We start from the raw sequence: 19,763 nt of genomic DNA, 5'->3' as shown, positions 1-19,763 counted from the left end.
AAAGAGATACTGTGTTTAGGATACTTAAAAGTACAGAATTTGATTTTTCCCTGGGTGTTCTTAGATCTTAATTTCAACCTCTTTCAAAAAATGGGAAAAATGGAAGTAAACTGGAAAAAAATGGTATGTGAAAAGAGGACTGAGGAAAAATTAATATCAAAATGCACCTGGGGAAAAAAAGGGTTTTCTACTGAATCCTTAGTTTACAGCACTGCAAAAAACCTGACATTCACGAAGCTTTTTAGGGTAGCACCTCCAATATTTCTCCCCAGCTCTGCTTCTTCAAAATTGTGTATGCCGTTAAGACTGTGACATTACTTAGGTGTCCACAAAAACACATGATCACAATATCACTTAGCCGAACTGGAAAAGACATGCAAAGGATCCAAATAAGTTTATTAAATGTTATGGACTGAATAATTACAGCAGCAGAAATAAGGCTAACATCAGTATCACCGCCAAAAAAAAAGGAATCGGCAGCATCCCGAGCTAGTAGTTACAACTACTGAGCAACAGTGTTCTTAGGATGCACTGGCTAAGGTCCTAGAGCTTGGGTTGGGGTTGACTCCAAGGATGTAGTAATGTACCAACACCAAGTACCTCCTCATGTGACTTGTCCAACAGAGAGACACAGACGCCTTCAGAGGCAATACCCTGCAGCAGCAGCAGCTGGTAAGTGCTGTTGGCAAAGAATACATAACATCCTGATGCTATTTCAGATGCTTATTTCATTTCCTTCTCCAATGCCTTGTTCTTTCTGATTAGTAGCTACCCATGTTTTCAAAAAACAGGTTGCTTACTGCTTTATCCTTCACCTGACGCATGACTTAAAATCCCACCTGATGGAATAGAACTGCAGGAAGGGATGTACCTTGTGTAAACATTATTTGATTATAGAGAACAGTAATCTAATCATATACAAAACTTGGTCAACATCATGAGAAGAAAGTCAGACAAAAATATCGTTTTGTTTAGCAGTATAATTGCTTTGGCTACTGCACTTAGATGTTGACATCAAAGCAGAAATTTTTCCAACATCTTCCTTTGGGTATGATAATACAAAATATTGTGACTATCCTGAGAAGTTCTGAAAGCTCTAATCACTAGGAGTCGAGAACCTTCAGAACTTCATAGAATCACGCAACATGCATATTTTATCCTTACTTCACTAAAATAAATACATCCTATTTTATTTAGGAATACAATAAGCCCCCAAAAGGTATTTATCTGCTTGATTGACTGGGAAGCAATAAAAACAATGACCAAAGTAGAATCTAAAATACATAACTTGCATATAGTTATGGTATCAGATATTGAATAATGATAAATTCAGATAATGAGAGTATACTGAAATATAACTCCCCTAAACAATGTAAAATTCAGATGTAATTGAGGTATTTTGCTTGAGCATAAGTATATACTTTAAGAGAAAATAGCTTAAATATTTCTCCCCAAGGTACGAAAAACTACTGGGTTTGATATCAGTAGTAGGTTTTTTTGCATAGTCCTATTTGCAAAAGCACTAATTTTAGGATCAGCAAGAACATAAGCTCTCCATCTTTACAAACTTTAATACTTTAGAACAGCAAAACAAAACAATGGCTTGGATAAATGACATACCACTTCATCTTCAAATCCTCCAGCTAATACAAGTGAATAAGCTCCATCATTACTGCGTCCATGGATTCCACCCACATGGGGCCTGTGAACACCTGCTTCGCTCACCTGGCAACAGAAAAAAAACAGATTCTAAAATTTTTTTTTTCAAACAATCAGCTATCTTCAATCACTTTTAACCATCAACTTTCTGCTTAAAAAATATCTATGGACATGTCTGTGTAAACAGTTAATGTAAGACTAAAATGAAAGGTGAGAATTTTACATGTTTTTAAGGAAGAAAAGCCAGAAATAAGATACCCAAGAAAATGGAAAGACAATATAGGACAGTGCTAACACCTGAAGATATAAAGGTATACTTTCTTCTTTGGGAAAAACTTCCAGTGTACAGTTTTTCCACTGCTTGTTTCAAACTACCAAGTTATATTAAAAAAAAAGCCTAAGTATTAATTAAGTATTTTCTAGGTAGGTAATACTAAATACAGTGTTACTAGAACTAAGGTTGCCAGCAGGAAAAAAAATAAAGATCCCTCCTTAGAGCATTCCTTCATACCTAGACATTTTCTATTATACTGATTCTGCATCTCCAGCTCCTGAACTTTTTCTCCCAACCTATACTTTTAAGCAACCTCAGTAAAAGTTTATATTCTTTTGCTACAGTCTTCTACTCTTATAATCATGTAACACATCAAATCAAAGGTCCAGCTGGCCAGAAGTGCTACCTCTGACAACATTCAAGAGCAGACAGCTGTGCACAACATGAAAACTATGCAAGGACACAGTGATATGTCCTTGCACAGCTTCTCAGCTTCCAGCTGTCTGTGGTTGGGACTTCCTGAACTACTGTAAACTTTGAATTCACAGTATCCAAGAGCAGAGTTCACAGTATTACTGCATGTCATATGAACTAATGCTACTGTTCATTTTGAATCCGGCACCCAATCGTTTTGTTTGATGATTCCTCTTTTTGCATCACAAAACCATGTATAGGTGTTCCCTAATTACTTTTTTCAATACTGTACATGATTTTGCATGATATGATACGATCTCTCTTCCAAAATGAAAAGTCTCCTCAGTTAATTCTTGAATGAAAAGCCTTCCATTCATTTAACCACCCTCATTGTTGTTCACAATCTTCTATTTTTCTTCTCCTTTCTTTCTTAAAAATTTAAGACTTGATTTACATTTTTGATCACTACTGAGCACTGAGAGGGCCTATTTTCAGAATTATCAGTTAGAAGATTTCTTTTCTAAACAGTAAGTAGCTGATAGCCCATCAAGAAGTATGTAAAGTTAGAACTGCACCCCACCCGTGTTTGCTATCCATGGCCACTTAGCACTCTCACTCAACTTTGTCAGCTATTTGCTAGTTTTTCCAGATCGTTTATGCTGAATAAAAAGGCCCCACTATCATGCTCACCTTTCCTGCTCTATCAAACATCCTTTCATTCATTCCCCCCTCCTTTCTTTCACTTTCAGGATTTATGAATTAAATTAAGGTTTCTAGCAAGTGATTCACCCCAGTGACGAACTCTGGTAAGTAATTCACATCAAAGATGCTCTCCAGATGCAATTCCTTCTAGGGAAAAGAGTTTGTGTAATAAAAAACCATGCAAATCAAAAGTGAGAAACCACTGTCTCTAAAGTCTCATGGTGAGATAAAACCTTTTCTCATACAAATGAGAGAAATGACAATCAGTGAAATGAAAAAAAAGTATAATTTAACTACTTATGTAAAAGACTTGTCAATCTTATTTTTTCAAAATATTTTAGGAATGAAGTAGTTCATTTGTAGCCAAAATTAAATAAGTATGTACGAACGGTAACTTGCCTTTTGATATCTGTTCCTTTTATGTGTGCTATAAGCATTCTCAACCTTCTGACAAAAACAGCTCTCTAATTACGTTCCTATTTGCTATCAGCACTAGAAATAGCTGTAAACTATAAGCTTGTGTGTCACCAACGGAATTTCTAACAAAAAGGTGAACTCAATTTTTCTCACTGCTGAACCAGTGAGAACGAACCTTGATTTTGAAAATTTAAGTTCATTTAAGTAATTTTAAAAGTTTCCCTGATTTATGAGACTAGACTTAACCTGGAAGGCAATAAAAAGATTAACAGTTACACATGTACTTTGAACTACTTATTTTAATTTCCTTCACATTTGCTATCTCTCTGGATATCATGGAAAATACTCCTCAGTTGCACCCTTTTACACACGGGAGAGATAAAGAATTAACTGATTCAGAAGATAAAGATGCACCCATTTCCCTGACTAAACAAAACCCCAAACAACAACAAATGAATGATAAAACAAAGATCAGTGATATCAGGCAAGATGAGAGTAAGGAAATCAGGTTGCCATTTGTTGGACACTACAAAATCACATAAAAACAGTATTGGCACAAAAAGATGCTGTCTCATCCTCCCTGCTTTGTTCTTTCTTGCCCCTCTGTATATTGGCACTGCATTTGTATAACCAAAAAGTGAAGAGGACTGGGAAAATTTACCTCCTTCCTCCCCTAAAGGAATTATTTTTCTGTCAGATTTGTTGCCAATCTAGTTTACTGTAGAGTTTAAGAAAATGGGACAATACAAGACAGAAAATGGGACAGTGTAAGAAGTAGAAAAGGCTGAATAGACAGCTGCTTTCAGTAGTAGTACTAGTGTACGCTGGTTTAAGCCATTCTTCAGCCTAAAATAAGATTTAGACATCAGTTATGTACGACCAAAAAAGAATAGCTGGTATACAGCGATACATTGTAATGGTTTTGGAAATTACAGTCTACATCTCCTAAGGTGATTATCAGTTCACATAAAGGAGACTTCATAAAATATTTGACTCTACCACTAATTATCCCCCTTTGAATTTTAACATGTGAGATCTGTTCATCCTAATTGCAACAGACTTTCCCTTAGGAAATAGTTCAGAATTTAAAAATACTACTCATTAAGTGGTATTGTAAAATCAGTATACTTCAACTTTCCCTAGAATTAGCACCATTTCCAATATTACAATTATAATGCAATACTTTAATTACTTCTGGTGAAAAGGACAATCATCAATCCAAATTTTGTGCCCGACCCATACCTATTATTCTTTCGTTCTTCAACTACAGTTAACGCTAGAACAACATACCTGAACTCTGAATTTCCAGGTTGTCCCAACAGGAACACCAGGTATAGGTCCATAATGATTAGAAGGAACAATAGTGCATTCCTTAGTGCGACCAACACAGGCCATGCCCTAAAAACACAGCAGAGAGAATTATTAGTTTTTAAAATATTCGAGGCTATTTGAAAAATCAGACGTATGCACTAATAACTCTGATCATAACAAATGCATACTTAAAAATATATTAACAATTGTTAACAGGAATGTTAATTAAGTAATGTGCATTTATGGGGGTTTTGGGGGTTTTTTGTTTTGTTTTGTTTTACCTTCGGTCACCTTAACAATTCTTCAGCTGCTTTAACTTTCAGTAGATAGTGGGCAGGATTCAACATTGTTTTATAGTCTGTACAATCCAGTACTGAATTTTGTGTAGTGCATGAATAAGTTAATTATAGATGTAGCACATACATGAACAGTCAGAATAATAGCTATTTCTAAAATACACTCTACCTTGCCCCAGTCTCTCTGGCTTTCAGTACTGGCAGATGGCATCTTTGCTTTCTTTTTACTCTGTTTGAGCTTTTCTCCAGCCTTTACAACTTCATTAGAATCATTTTTGCAGGAAGGACAATACCTAAAAAAAGGTTTTAGTAAATTCTCAATTACTTCATAATAATGGCAATACATTTCTGGTAGCCAAAATAGTGTCAATTTGTTCATCCTGACTGAATATTTTCAAGCTAGCAAATATATATATCAGTCTTAAGCAACTGAGGCCTCAGATTGGAAAAATAAACCCAACAAGAACAAATACTGTCAACTTCTAAAATAGGGCACTGCAATGTTCTTTCTGCAGGTAGAGTGTTAGAGGCAAAACATTGCCCTATTCTTTCTCACACGATGTGTGAGAGGTCCCCATGTTTGCTGTGTTCCCTTTTCATTCTGTCCTCTTTTGTTCAGATCATGGAAGGGAGAAGATAGCTGAGATTAGTGTGGTGCTAAACAACGCTCAAGGCTTGTTTCTACATCCTGCCCACTCTACCCTGATCGTCTTCTACTGCACCAAACTCCAGACAGCCGAATGTGGAACGGAGCCAAGGCATCCTGGACCTAGTGTGCGCACGCACACACACCCCCTACCCCACCATGCCTGCAGCACTTGTAGGGAGATTCAGTGCAGAATAAACAGGAAGGGTGATACCGAGCTCCACTTCAACATAGTCCTTTGGACTAGGCAGCACGGGGGGCACTCATTCCAGCTAATTCGATGGCAGGAGAGTGGGAGATAGCAGTACATAGTGACTACAGCAGAGGGAGAAAGAGAGCACACTGGTCCTTTTATTGCTTCTAACAGCATTTTCATCCTGCTCCAGGAATGGCAATGCAAAGACAGTTGCCCTTGTTTCCGGCTCCCATGGGCTGGGTTTGGCTCACAAACCACTAGTGGAATTCTGATCTACAGTAACACTGATAATATAGTTAGATAACTACTTCTACTAGCACTACTGTTTTGGATTTATTAGTTCACTGTTTTATTTGGATGTGAACGAAAGAATCAAAGGGCAATAAGTCCCTGCGTAACAGATTTCACAATGATTGCCAGTGTATGAGTTTTCATGCCTCTGTAAAGAAGAAGGGAGCTACTTCAAACCATGTTTTTATCTGTAGGCTACAATGAATTTTGACACGGATCCTTAACACAGAAATAAGTCAGTTTACAGTTCAGCTCAACACCTGGATCTCTGTACTCTCAAAATACTTAAAATAACTTTCTATTTAAAAGTAATCTACAAGTATTCTAAAAATTGAAAGGAAGCAGACTGAAACAACCATTTTTGGATCACACCTGTTCAATTGAAAGGTAAAGAGATATTTGCCATTTTGAAGCTGACATTCCAGTTATGTTCTCTCCTGTTCATACATCATCATCATTAATAAAGATTTAATAAATCAGTTCAAAGTCATGTAATTTCTCCTTCTTCAACACAGTTATTCATATATAACTGAACTGCAACTTTAGGCTTTCAGGTGAATTTAATTAATAGTTGTGCTCTGACGCCAGATGTCATTGCAGCTTTCTCCCCTATCTGTCTTGGCTCTGTAAGGTAAAATGTAGTAACATCTTCCTTATGTGAAGTACAAACATGGACAGGTCTCTTGAATTAGAAGTTGCCACTGTCAGTTTTCCAAACAGTCATAAGTAAATGAAGTTCAGGACTTCCTTCAGAGGTTTAGAATATAATAAACCTGTCATATACATACAGAAGTACAATGGCAGAGAGGTTTATAGGAGCAAGTATAAAGGAGAAGACTTATAGAAATAATGAAAAAATAAGTTAAAAAATATTACCGATAGTTGGATTCTTTGAAGTGTGTAGACCTATACACAGTAACCCTTGCAGGTATACATGTACCACTGTCACTCAGAACCCCATTACTTTTGCACCTGGCAAAGACAGGTTTTATCACACCACATACATTATTATAAAAGGGTGATATGAGGTGTACGTTCATCAATTCCTTGCAATGTCTGGGGGGTCTCCAAGGAAGAGAGAAGAAAATAAAGAGAGAGAGATCCCAAAGCGCTTGTGGACAATACAAATCAAAATAGTCCAGTTACTGGTAAGTCACCCACTTTTCTTCAAATGACAGTCGAAAGGTACATGTACATTCATGTTACTCTAAACAGTAATCTCCTTACTCATTAGCACATTCACAGATAACCCTATGACTAAACACAGAACACTCAGGTGAAGGGGTTTTTCTTCTTCTCTAAATGTATCGTTTCCTCATGTCTCCATAAAAGAAATGGTATGGATGAAATTTAAGTGACCACTCAACTCAGCAGGTGTCTTCAATACTGAAGGGTGTAATGCGTCCTGCTCTCCACATGCAATTCTATCTAGGGGTTTCATAACAAATTTTTATCTATCTTACCCATTTCATGTGGTCTCTGTACGCAGATCAGATATCAGATGTCATGTTGTAAGACCACAGCGGTCTTGGGGAATGAAAGGGAATGTTCTCATCTTACTGCTGAGGAAACCAGCAAGCTATCACAAAACCATCTCAGCCAAAGAGTCCATCTCAGACTGATTCAATCCACCTTCTAGCGAGAGTCCTGCAAACCTACTCAGAGAAGTTGATGAGGAAAAAATGTAAGAGCAGAGGATGAGGAACTAAGTTAGAAGCTTATGCAGGAGTCTTTGCTGACAAATGGTCTAGCTCCATTATTACATGATAGCTCTTCAAAACACTGGATGAGGAAAACATAAAATTTTCCCTGAGAATCTCATGAAGCCTAATAATGTCTCCTCTTTTACAAGAAAAGCATCCATATCAGGACTTTTGGTAAGCAAAAATAAGAAAGGTGGCTCAAAGCCCAAACTTCCAAGCCTGCCTCATGATGACAAGTGCCAGAAACTTAACATCAGTATCAAAGGTTTCAAAATGCTTTCTCCAGTGAATGCTGGCATCAAGAGGTTATCTTCTGAAGCAGAAGAGATGCAATTTAATAACTTCTGTGGTCGTGGGAGTGTGCCAGAGCCAACCTAGTGCAAGATGGCTCAACATACAGCAGATGAGAAACTTGGTCCTATATAAGAGTTTTTCAAAATCACATGCTATCCTGCATTTTGGCTAAGACATATAACTTGAGCAGCAAAAGGTGGCTGCAGTATGTATAAAAATAACATTAACATAATTTCACAGTAAATTGACTTGTTTGAATTACACATAAGGAGAGCACTGCTGCTGATTAAAAAAATAACTAGTTCATGGACAGTTACGAAACAGGTTTATAGAAAATTATCTGAGGGTATTTTGGCCAGAGTGAAATTATTACAAAACTCCAAATAATATCAATGGGAACGGATTTCATTGTGTCAATAAAGGCGTTAAAGCCCATTAAGACAATGAAGTTAAATTTATAAGAAAGAAATGAGAAGTAATACAAGATACTGAAATTGATTAACACTGTAAGAGTTTGTGGATGACATTACAGTTGTCTGAAAAAGAGCATTCAATTGTTAAGTAAAAACAAGGAACATGACATAATGCAAACCTACAAGAAGGAAAATTTAAGAAATTTCCTGCTTCGTGATTGGATAAATAACTTATCTTAGTATTTTTTAAAGTCATTTTTGTATGGAATATTAAATACTGTTTAGCATACAGAGTGACTTCATCTTCACAAAATTATCAACATTTCCTAAACTGCAGACCTGGTCCCTTCAGAGAGTCTTCCAAGTTTTACACTAAAAAAAAAAAAAAGAAAATTCTTCACTTCTAAAACAAACAAAATCTGGCAAGATGTTAAAGACCAGACAGTGCCATGAGCTTTTGCTAGTATGCAGGAAAAAGGGAGAACATAGACCTGATCTTTTCTGCTATGAGACACTGCATTGCTCAGTATAACTGCAGTCCTTTTACATACTACCAAGCATTCAGATTGCACAGGGCTGGCAATTAATAAATACACTAAACTAACTGTCAGGAGCCAGTTCCATAACTGTACATCTCTCACCTAAGGTCACACAGTTGCATAGCAGACAAAACCAAGTTAAATACCTTGACAGACTTTTTTCAAGATATTTAAATTATACCAATTAAATTTTTACTACTTGAGGAATTTCATAATCTTTTAGCCAGAAATGTAAGCTGAAGAGTCTAAATATGTGCCTAATCCACAATGAAAAGACAGTGTTGTTGAGCAGCTCAATTTTTATCTGGGACTCTACAGAACATGAAGTCTCCTGTATGGTTGAAAACAGTCCTGGGGATGTATGTAATGCAGTTACAGTTATACTACTGAGTCAGTCTAGGGAGATCTGAGTAATAATTACAACACTTTGAAAAAATATGGATTCTTCAAACTTTGTCTCTAGGTCTCTGAGACAGAAGTAGGATAACTCAAAATAACATCTGATAAGAAGCTCCTGATGAAGAACAGGTGTCAGTGAGATTAGAACAGCAATATCTGATCTGGAAAAATATCTGAAGCATCCAACAGGCCAAAATAATCCCAGGTGAGATTTCAGTATCAGTATTCCTGATCCTAAACCTGTTGTATGTTTGAGGATACAGAAGAAACTAGACAGAATAAAGTTTTTCTTAGGGTAGAACAAAGGATTTGAGGTGGGCACTGTCTTGGAGCATACGTATTTTCTTCATTAGAACGCAAGCAGACTTTATGACGGCAGAAGTAGTGGTTTAGAGCTGTTTTTTCTGAGTAAGAGGCAACCGAAGAAGAATGAATGGACTGAACAGATGTGCACTTTCAGAGGACAGATCTTAAGTAATATCTGGTCTCACTGAATACTCTGAACGACAGAAGTCAAAGAACTTCTCACCTGCTACACCCAAATGCCAAGTGCATTCAAGTAAGAATACTGCTAAAGGACTACAATCAACAATAAAACACTTCAGTGCTGAGAATGTTTTCCAACACATCTTCAACTCACTGATGTTAACAATTAGTAGGAAGCAAGAAAATGTCATGCAGAGAAGACCAACCTGACCAGACAGCAGAAAACCTGGGGATAATTAGGATTCATGTGTTGCCAAATAAACACTGCTGAATAAACACTGTAATCATTTCACGTACTCAAGAAATGGATGGCGCACAGACAATATTCAAATAAATGCTGTATTTAGTTCCAGTGACCCATGTGTATTTCCAGTTGGTACTGAAATATTTTCAAGGTAGTGTTTCAAGTCAGCAATTCCTCCAAAGACAGGAAAAACAATTCTTCTTGATTCAGGAATTCCATAGGAAAATTACCAATTGGCAACAAAACTATCTTTGAAGCTAAATGTACATTGAGAATCACCTATCAATCTTAATGGCCTCTATCGCTAAATTACACACTGGCATAAACAGAAAAGGAGTTTGGAAAAACCACAAAGTCCCAGTACATAGGCAGAGCATTAGGCACTGGCCAAACCAATGTACTTTATATGTGGCAGTCACTATGGTATAATAGATTGAGTTATTTATTCCCAGAGAATGTTAAAAATTCCAAAGCACTTAAACTAAAATAAAATTTTTATTTGAAGTGTACGGTTCCACAAAATTAACCACGCAGTCCAAAGAGATTCCATAAAATGTATCCACACACATCTTAAACATCCACTGATGCTATGTAATCAAAAGCTTTAAAATAATATTATACTTATTATTCATTTATAAAGGATTAGCATCTGATGTACATTACAGGCAAGCTATAAATACAAATAGTGTAAGCTGCAGACAACTAATAAAGGTGAAACACGGCACTGAGCCAAAGCCCAACTTAATGGACTGCTAAGGGCTCCAAGTAGACTCATTTCAAAATAAAGTTATCTTAATATAACAATGCCCATTAGCTTGATTTTGCTGCTCACAGAGTCCAGGGCAGTAGAAATGGAGAGCAGTAAGGTGGTAGTCATCTCACAGCAGAAGAAATGAATTGGGCAGAGGCAACCAGAAAATAAGGTAAGGGCATAGGGGCAGAGGTTGGAGGGGAAGAGAAGGGCAAGGAGAGAGAAAGACAATTGTTCAAGCAATGAAGCTTGAACAAAACTAAAAGGCTGGGGAACAATCACTGTAGATAAATATAAATCACACCAGATAATGTCACAGAAGATCATAAAATGAACCTACTATTTTTTGAAACTCTATGTAATGTAAATCAATATCATGATTCTTACTACGAATGATTTATGGATGGTTTCCAGAAGTTACCTTAACAGAAAATGTAAATGTTTACATAAAGTGGAAGGGTGAAAAAGACACCAGAATTACAAAAATTCTTCAGTACTGTCTCTCTCTAGGTGCAAATAACAAAGGAGGTACCTTGTGTAGAATGGTAATATAGATAAGTAAATCATCCTTGTATATTTACCAGTCCTCATCTTCTGGTATCTTGCTTAAGGGAGGGTTCAGGCAGTATATATGATAAGCCATGTTACATTCATCACACAGGAGCTGCATGTGAGCATCCTGTTTTCCACCACACAAATAACAAGAGCAAAAACGGCATTCCTTATCTGGATCAGCCCTACAGTGCTTGCATTCAGGGCCACTCTTTCCTGTCAGTAACAAAGAAAAAAGTAAAATGTCATATTTTAGAAAAGTGCATTACTGTATCAACATGAAACAACTGTTTCTACTTATGAACACTGCTGTCTTGCAAATTTTTTTTGAGTTTATTTTTTCCGTAAAATAAGGTATTTGGCTACCCAGGCTAATGGGATTTCTTCTTTTTCTTCCACAGAAATGAAAATGACCAATCAGCAGCTTCTCTGATTCCGCCTCTCTCCTGCAACATCCCACCTGCACATTCTCCCTACAGACTGAGCCTTGCACATTCTTTAGTTGGAGTCTTCTTAAATACAGTTAGGAAGAAATGCTAATTAGGAAATGGATAACAGTACAACGAAGATCTAATTACTATTTGGAACAACTCTCTTCCCCTCCATATTAAATTTAAAGTGGATAGAAGAATTAATAGCCTAGACCACCACAGATCATCAGCTGTTTCCCAGCAGATGTTTAGTTTAGACACAAAGAAATGCTGACTTTCTGTTTCTGCACATCTGAACTAGTGAAGTCCCCTCCACCCCCAAAGAAAAACCAGTGGCACTGGCTCCTCAACTAAGGGGGAAAAAAATGCTTTTACAGATTAGGAAGAACATTCCATAGGCTAAACAAGGAGGTACAGAAGATGAGAGTGAAGAAACACCACTTACATATAGCAGAGAACATTTACAGAGAAAATCCCTGAAGCAACTGGAAGTTCCAAAGTAGTGAGAGAAGGCTGAAGAAGAGAACTTAACCACAGCCCAAAGAACCAGGACACCAAAACAACTTTGATCTATGTGCTCTGTGTCAAAATCATCCAGAAAGATCACGGAAGTGAATCTGAGTCTGAACTAGACAATATGATAATTATCAGATTATCCAAACTACTCTGGAAGTAGTGTTCTGCCTGTAAGAAGAAACTGGCTTTGAATCAGAAGAGGAGGAGGACCAGAAAACCTACTCAAGAGTTTGGAGTTGGAAGTAGGAAGCTGAAGGATCAAGACACTTACAGTAATAATGGAGAAATTAATAGCATAGTTTTTCTTAAAGTTTGGGATATGGGAAAAATGAAAGGGTAATTACTTAACTTTCTCCAGCCTTACTAGGAAGTTTACAGCTTGATTCCTTGGCTTTCTGGACCTACCACAATATTCAGTAATCTTACTCACTTGGATGGACACACCTTTTCTCTGAAGATTTTTGATCAGATAATGCAAGCCAGAGTAGAGATTTCTTTTATGAGTTAGTTCTTGAATAGAAAAAAAAGATGACGTGGTTTCCTGATGATTCCAGAAGAGTTCTGGATACTTATATATCTTTCCTAAGTGTATGGAGAAAGAAAGGAATGACTTAAAGGTTTGGGGAAATCCCTGCCTGTTCCTGTTAGGGAAAAAATTATTCTCCCAACTGAAAAGACTTTACAGAAAATTTGATCCATGTGGACTAAAACCGTTTGAGAGTATCTCAATCCTGGAAGTCTTACAAGAAAGGAGGACTACACAGCCAACTCTTGTGTAGTCCTTCTGGATGATCTTGAGCAATACTCTGTCTTCACAAGTGGAAGAGGTGCTAGAACACTGAAGTCTGTGAACTTTTTTTCAAGAGAAAAAACCATAGAAGCTGAAAAAAACACAAGAAGAACTACATAAGAGGCAAAATTACCAGCTACAGTTAGAAGGTCTGGTGAGATGTGCTGACCTAAAAACTTTAAGAGCAAATTTAAAAGGCCACCAGCACTGGCTGTTTGACGAAGCCTCAATGGCAAAGGTAAGACACACTTAAAAGAAAGCATAAATCTCTCAGTATATTGTGTCTAATGAAGTCTAGCCTAGATTTTTCTGCATGCTATGAGAAGGGAAGTGATCTGTTAGTCCGAGACTCCTCTCCAAGGTTTCACTGGAAGAGAAAGGAAACATCTGAAGACAAATTTGTACATGGCTGTTTCTGTGGTACTTCCAGCACAGCTGGGCAAAACTCACTAACCTGTCCAGAGTGCCAATATCAAGTCAACTCAAATCAGACCAAAGTTGGTCTCCCTTTTGAAAAATCTTAAAATTGATGACTGAGCCCTCCCTAAGAACTCATTGATGGCCAGCAGGCAAAAAGATACTGAGCATTTTTCTGTATATATCTTACCTCCACAGATTGTCTAGGCCTATGTAATTTACTTGTTTTCTGTTACAAGACCAGATTCTCAGGTCAAAGATTAGTAATTAACTCTTTTTGGACTTTATTCTATGTACAAACAAAATATAAACTGTCAGGTTCATAACATGACTTGAATTTTTCCAATTTCTGCTTTGAATTGTTTTAGTTAACTCAAATTTTAATTCATGCACTGATTATATCTGTACCATTTGTCAGAGACAAGTCTGTTCACACCAACCAACACTGTAGAGTTTAGTTGCCTATATTATTTCGTACTCTCTTTTGCTGGAAGAGTTATATCATGTTTACAGTACAAATACTGATTCTGATTTGTTATAGTAACAATGATGACTAGCTCTTATTTCTGTTTTGCATAAAACCTTTGCAATGCATTTTTGAGTATGTAGACCCCTCATTTTCTCTGTTTAACCCCCATTCTTTTCCTGGGCTGCAGAATTTCGATTAAATAATTTCAAAATAGCTACCTTACTCTTAAATCTAACAGCCAAACAAATAATTATAACTCATGCCCATTTTTCTCTAATTTAAGCATGACACCTAAACTAAGATATTCATCGTCAAGGTCGTCTGCACTGACAGTGACATAAAAAGGTTCTGAAATACTCCAGCCTTAGATTATAACAGAAGTCTAAATTATGACAAGTCTGTTTCATTTTTTAATTCAGTAATATTTATTAGTAGTGCTGCAGATCAACATCTTAGTGTCTCCCTCATAAAACCACCTTATTTTACATCTTCCAATTTTAATATATTGTTAAACTTAGGATAAAATGTTACCCTACCTTTTAGATAAGCTGCCATCAACTCCTTCCTTTGGTGGTGGGGGATGATGAGAAGACACAGTGTCATAAAGGGTCAATCTAAACATCAAGTATCTGTTTTTTTGATAGCACTAGCAGCTTTGGTATGAAGTTCCCTAATCTTTTTTCATTCTTAGATAATGAGAGGGTTAAAGTGCAGCATTACAGACTCAATCTGTCTCTGGCATTTCTTATTTTATTGAAAGTTTAAGTAACATGTCAATTGTAATAGTAGTTTCAGTGATCTGGAAACCTGCCTAGGAACTTAGCTGAGGTTGTTATCAGCTGTTCCCTGTTTCTCTGCTCAGGACTAATAGCACTAAAATGCTATCTCTTTCTAAATATGTCATGTAGTAAAGTCATCTTACAATAAAAACACTTTCAAAGCTGAAATCTAATAAGGATTCTATGTTATTGCTTTCCTGAACACACAAAAAACAGTTATTAAATTATTACCTCTACATGCTGATCCTTGTACTTTTTAAAGAAACACCATTCAAATATTTAATTTATACTCCTATTCATATAATAAAAAAAGCATACTTTTGAAATCTCCATCCCCAAATGTCAACGGATAAGCTCCTGGCTTTTCAATCTTGTACATTTCCTCTATAAAAAGGATTTTACAATCATTTATTGTGTCTTCTGGGCCTCTGAAAAATAAAAATAAAAAGCACATTCAACTTTGTTTCTCAGACCTCAGCTTCTGTAACCGAGAAACCCTAAGCAATGGGATATAGCTAACCAACATCTTACCCCACCGCCATCACTGATAAAATACTTATTTCAATTCATACACAAAATTCAGTACAGTGCTGTAACTTCTAAACATATAAAACATATACTTTACACTGGCATACAAGAAAGAGTACCTCATTACACCCAGATTACCTGGCTGCCATATCAAAGACTGCAACTGATTATGTCCTTATTGACAGCATCCCGCAACACCATAATTCTCCTTCTAAAACCTCCAACAGTTTTGTTGATTATACCATATCAAACATTAAATATTTCTACTGACATTATTATAAAAGCAGACAGTCAAAAATGAACCAGAATCATGACTTATAAATGATACAATAATAGACAGTAGGAACCTTTAGAGTAAGAAAAGCAATAGCAGAGATTATTGTAAAGTCTTTACCTACAGAAAGTTCTTCAGAAACCTTTCTTTGACTTCTAAAATGTTTTGGAAAACTAAAATACAATCCTGCAAGGACACGTACAATACCTGATTTAATATACTATGAGTCCTGTTAATACCAGATTTCAGTGCAAAATCCATTCACCAGGTCCCAGTGATAAATAACAAATCCTCCATGATCAAAGTACACCACAAAGTACACAATGTTAAAAGTCTTCTAAAGAAGGAATGGGTAACATCAAACCTACAGTGAAGGTTTTCGCCTCCTCCTATGTCTCTTTGCACTTGCTGAAGTTCTAATCCAAGTGTAATGGTACCTAGGAAGCAAATGCCATAAAAACACCAAGTTTCAAAATGCTCCGTTTTCCTCTCTCCTCAGCATGAAACTGTGCCTTCTCCACCTGTGTTTTTTCTTTCCATTTTCGATTTACTACCTAATTCAAAACAAAGTAGGAACTTTCAGCATGACCGATATTGGAAATATTTAATATTGAACAGTCTCGTTAACTTCTTTGAGCCATGTGTGTTATTACAGATTGCAGGATTGAGCAATCTGACAGAGAAATTAATTTACTTGCAAAAGAGCTTTATTTTTTGCACATAGTGAGACCTAGCTGTTTAAAAAGAAAACAGAAAAAAAGCATGAAGGAGATTTGGGTCTGCTGAACTCTCTTTTCAAAATTTCATTCAACTCAAATGCACACCTGCAGTCCCTATTTTGGTCCAAGCAAATACTCTGAAATCTGAAATTACACAAGCAACTACAGGAATAGAGATTATAAACACTATAGCTTTAATTATTAAGATTAAAATGTAACATTTTATCAAGACTGTGATGTTTGTAGTGAAAACGTCCAGTGAACATCCTGCAATACAAGAAACAAAACAGATTTTTTTCTTCTTTCCCATATAGAAATACTGGATGTGCTGGACATAAAAGAGAAGCAGCAGCACACAGTCAGCCTAATTCCAGGTCAGAAGACAGTAACACTAAATAGCATTTTGAGGATCTATTCTGAATGGAAAAACAAATTACTGTATCGGTTAGAGTTCAGTATTCGATGGATGTTGTGTAAAGTTCTGCCAAAGCTGAAGTGCAGCTGCACGATTACAAGTGTCTCTTTGGAAGCACAGAAATCATGAAAATGAGTAATTGTAAAGTAATGGTTAAATATCCTGGTTAAAAATAATCACTAAATATTGCCAAACTGGAGACTGTTTTCCAGGTGATGACCACCAGTAGGATTAAAAAAAAAAATGTTATAGTTATGTTTCTTTCATGTATTTAGACTGTACACACAGGCCAGAAAATATGCAGCAATTAGGTGAACAATTAGGGCTTCTTAGCCTTATTTGTAGGAAGTAATCACAGAGATGACTCTGGAATTCTTCTGAAGAAAGTCAGCCAGGCGGTGTGTCTTTATTAAAAACCCATGGCTGCATAACTAAATCAAACTATAGACACGTAGGGAACAGGATAATAGGGTCCCTAATAAATAACTGCAGCAACAGAAAAGTTTCAGAACAGCTGACTGCTGCCTGGGATCTGTGACTGAATATGATCGGATTCACAGGTCTAAATGAGCTGGGGAGCTTTTTTACTATTACTAAAAGAAATGTGGGAAAGAAATATATGAAGAGTATGTCTTGTATTAATCCACCTGAATCTCATTACTGTCTCTGCCCTATTATTACCATTGCCTAAGAACTGTTTTACTATCGAAGCAAATACCAGGCTTTCCTGTCATTGTAAATCCCAAGTAGAGTTTCAGAAGACTTTGATGGTATCTTGATTCACGGACTGCCTTTTATGTGTATGAACAGCTATTCACTTCAGCATCTGTATTTTCACCCCTTTTTTCCTCTCCGTTTCACCTTTTGGAGGGAATTAATGCCCCATTCTTTGTCATATAGATAAACAGCAAATGCTAGCAAGTTTTGAAGATCTGGTATATTAAAGAGAAGAAACAAATGTTGTATCAATGTAAATGTATCAATCAAAAATATAGATTGAGAACAGTTCATTTTCCTGACCAAGAAAACCATACATTAAGATGATTTTCTTTTGTACACTAGGGGCATTCTATAACGCAGTTCTGTACATTGTGGAAAACACCCCTCAGGTCTATTTAAGTTCCTATACAGTGCAGTGACACACAGAAAGTCTGATTTTCTGCAACTCAGTCTGGATAAAGCTGCAAGGTCCGACACATTAGAACTTTAGACTCCAGCTTCTGAAATACAAAACATGTCTCTGACAACATAAAATTACAGATACACTTTCAGACTGTAAATAGCTATGGCACTTAAATTCTTCCAGCTGTCTTTTACCATGCCTGCAGCTATACTAGAAGAATGGTCCCTAAACCACTTCAGACAACATCTGCAGGTTTGGCCTAAAGCTAGTACACTGCCACAGGGAAGGGGACAGTGGAAGCTCCTTCCTTCTGCAGTAGCGCAAAAAGATACTTCAGCTCAACTAAAATGTGAACCAAAAACTAACAGTCATAAAAGAAATACACATTGAAATATAGAGGAAAAAGGTAAGAAATCATGAACACAATCTCTGGCAGGAAAAACAGTGAACAAACACAGACTAAGCTTTTCAGAGCATCAAGATTTCCCTGCTATTTTTTCTGACGAGTCTTTCTTAGCTCCCTTGCACTTTTCCTTAGTCCAAGAGTCCTTAAAGGTTTTTAAAAAAATGCTGCTGTGCTCTTCAGTCTTCTAAACCATGGCAACAAAACTCCTGATCTTCTTCAGTGCTAAAAATCTAGTTACCCTGTTGGGACACTCCCTATCTATACCACTGTTTGCCTGTCCAGTTTGATTCCTCTAGGCCATATTTCAAATACAACATTATTGACAATTTTATTATAAAAGATCACAAAATCACAGAATAGTAGAGGTTGGAAGGGACCTCTGGAGATCATCTGGTCCAGCCCCCCTGCTTAAGCAGGGTCACGTAGAGCACGTTGCCCAGGACCATGTCACATTTTAAGCATCTCCAAGGATGGACACAACCTCTCTACAGGCAACCTGTTCCAGTTCTCCGACACCTCGACAGTGAAGAGCTGTTTTCTTACGCTCAGTGGACCTTCCTGTGTTTCAGTTTGCACCCGCTGCCTCTCGCCCTGTCACTGGGCACCACTGAGAAGAGTCTGGCACCATTCTCTTTACATCCTCCCTTCAGGTATTTATACACGTTGGTAAGATCCCCCCTCAGTCTTGTCTCCTCCAAGTTGAACAGTCCCAGCTCTCTCAGCCTTTCCTCATAGGACAGATGCTCCCGTCCCTTCATCACGTTAGTAGCCCTTTGCTGGACTCGCTGCAGTAGGGCCTCCCTCTCTTGTATTGGGGAAGCCAAAACTGCACCCAGCACTCCAGGTGCAGCCTCACCAGGGGAAGGATCACCCCCCTTCGACCTGCTGGCAACGCTCTGCCTAATGCAGCCTAGAAGGCTGGTGGCCTTCTTTGCCACACAGTGCCACATGGTCACCTTGCTGTCCACCAGGACTCCCAGGTCCTTCTTCGCAGAGCTGCTTTCCAGCAGGTCAGTCCCCAGGCTGTACTGCTGCTTGGGGTTAGTCCTCGCAACCTCCTCTCTGGGGTTGTGAATCCACCTCACTGTCTGCCCATCTAGCCCACACTTCCTGACATTGCCTATGAGGATGTTATGGGAGACAGTGTCAAAAGCCATCCTGAAGTCAAGGGAGACACATCCACTGCTCCTCCTTCATCACCAAGCCAGCCAGCTCATCACAGAAAGACAGCTATGAGGTTGGTCACAGGTGATTTCCCCTTCATAAATCCATGCTGACTGCTCCTGATGACCCTTTTGTCCCCAATGTG

General features: G+C 37.4%; 1 protein-coding gene across 9 annotated transcripts in view; it reads right to left on the bottom strand.

Annotated features, from left to right (window-relative positions):
- The window catches only part of UHRF2 (ubiquitin like with PHD and ring finger domains 2), a 93,370-nt gene that overhangs the window by 17,785 nt on the left and 55,822 nt on the right, over positions 1 to 19,763 (bottom strand). For all 9 annotated transcript variants that reach the window (XM_026097450.2, XM_026097451.2, XM_064501265.1 and 6 more), the window contains 5 exons: positions 15,308 to 15,417; positions 11,617 to 11,803; positions 5,243 to 5,366; positions 4,757 to 4,864; positions 1,621 to 1,725 (listed from right to left, as the gene is read on the bottom strand). In XM_026097450.2, coding sequence (XP_025953235.1) covers positions 1,621 to 1,725; positions 4,757 to 4,864; positions 5,243 to 5,366; positions 11,617 to 11,803; positions 15,308 to 15,417 — 634 coding nt within the window. The remainder of the gene's footprint in view (positions 1 to 1,620; positions 1,726 to 4,756; positions 4,865 to 5,242; positions 5,367 to 11,616; positions 11,804 to 15,307; positions 15,418 to 19,763) is intronic.

Source organism: Dromaius novaehollandiae, chromosome Z (genome assembly GCF_036370855.1).
Source record: "Dromaius novaehollandiae isolate bDroNov1 chromosome Z, bDroNov1.hap1, whole genome shotgun sequence".
In the NCBI taxonomy this organism is placed as follows: Eukaryota; Metazoa; Chordata; class Aves; order Casuariiformes; family Dromaiidae; genus Dromaius; species Dromaius novaehollandiae.
This window is presented reverse-complemented; position numbering and strand designations above follow the sequence as displayed.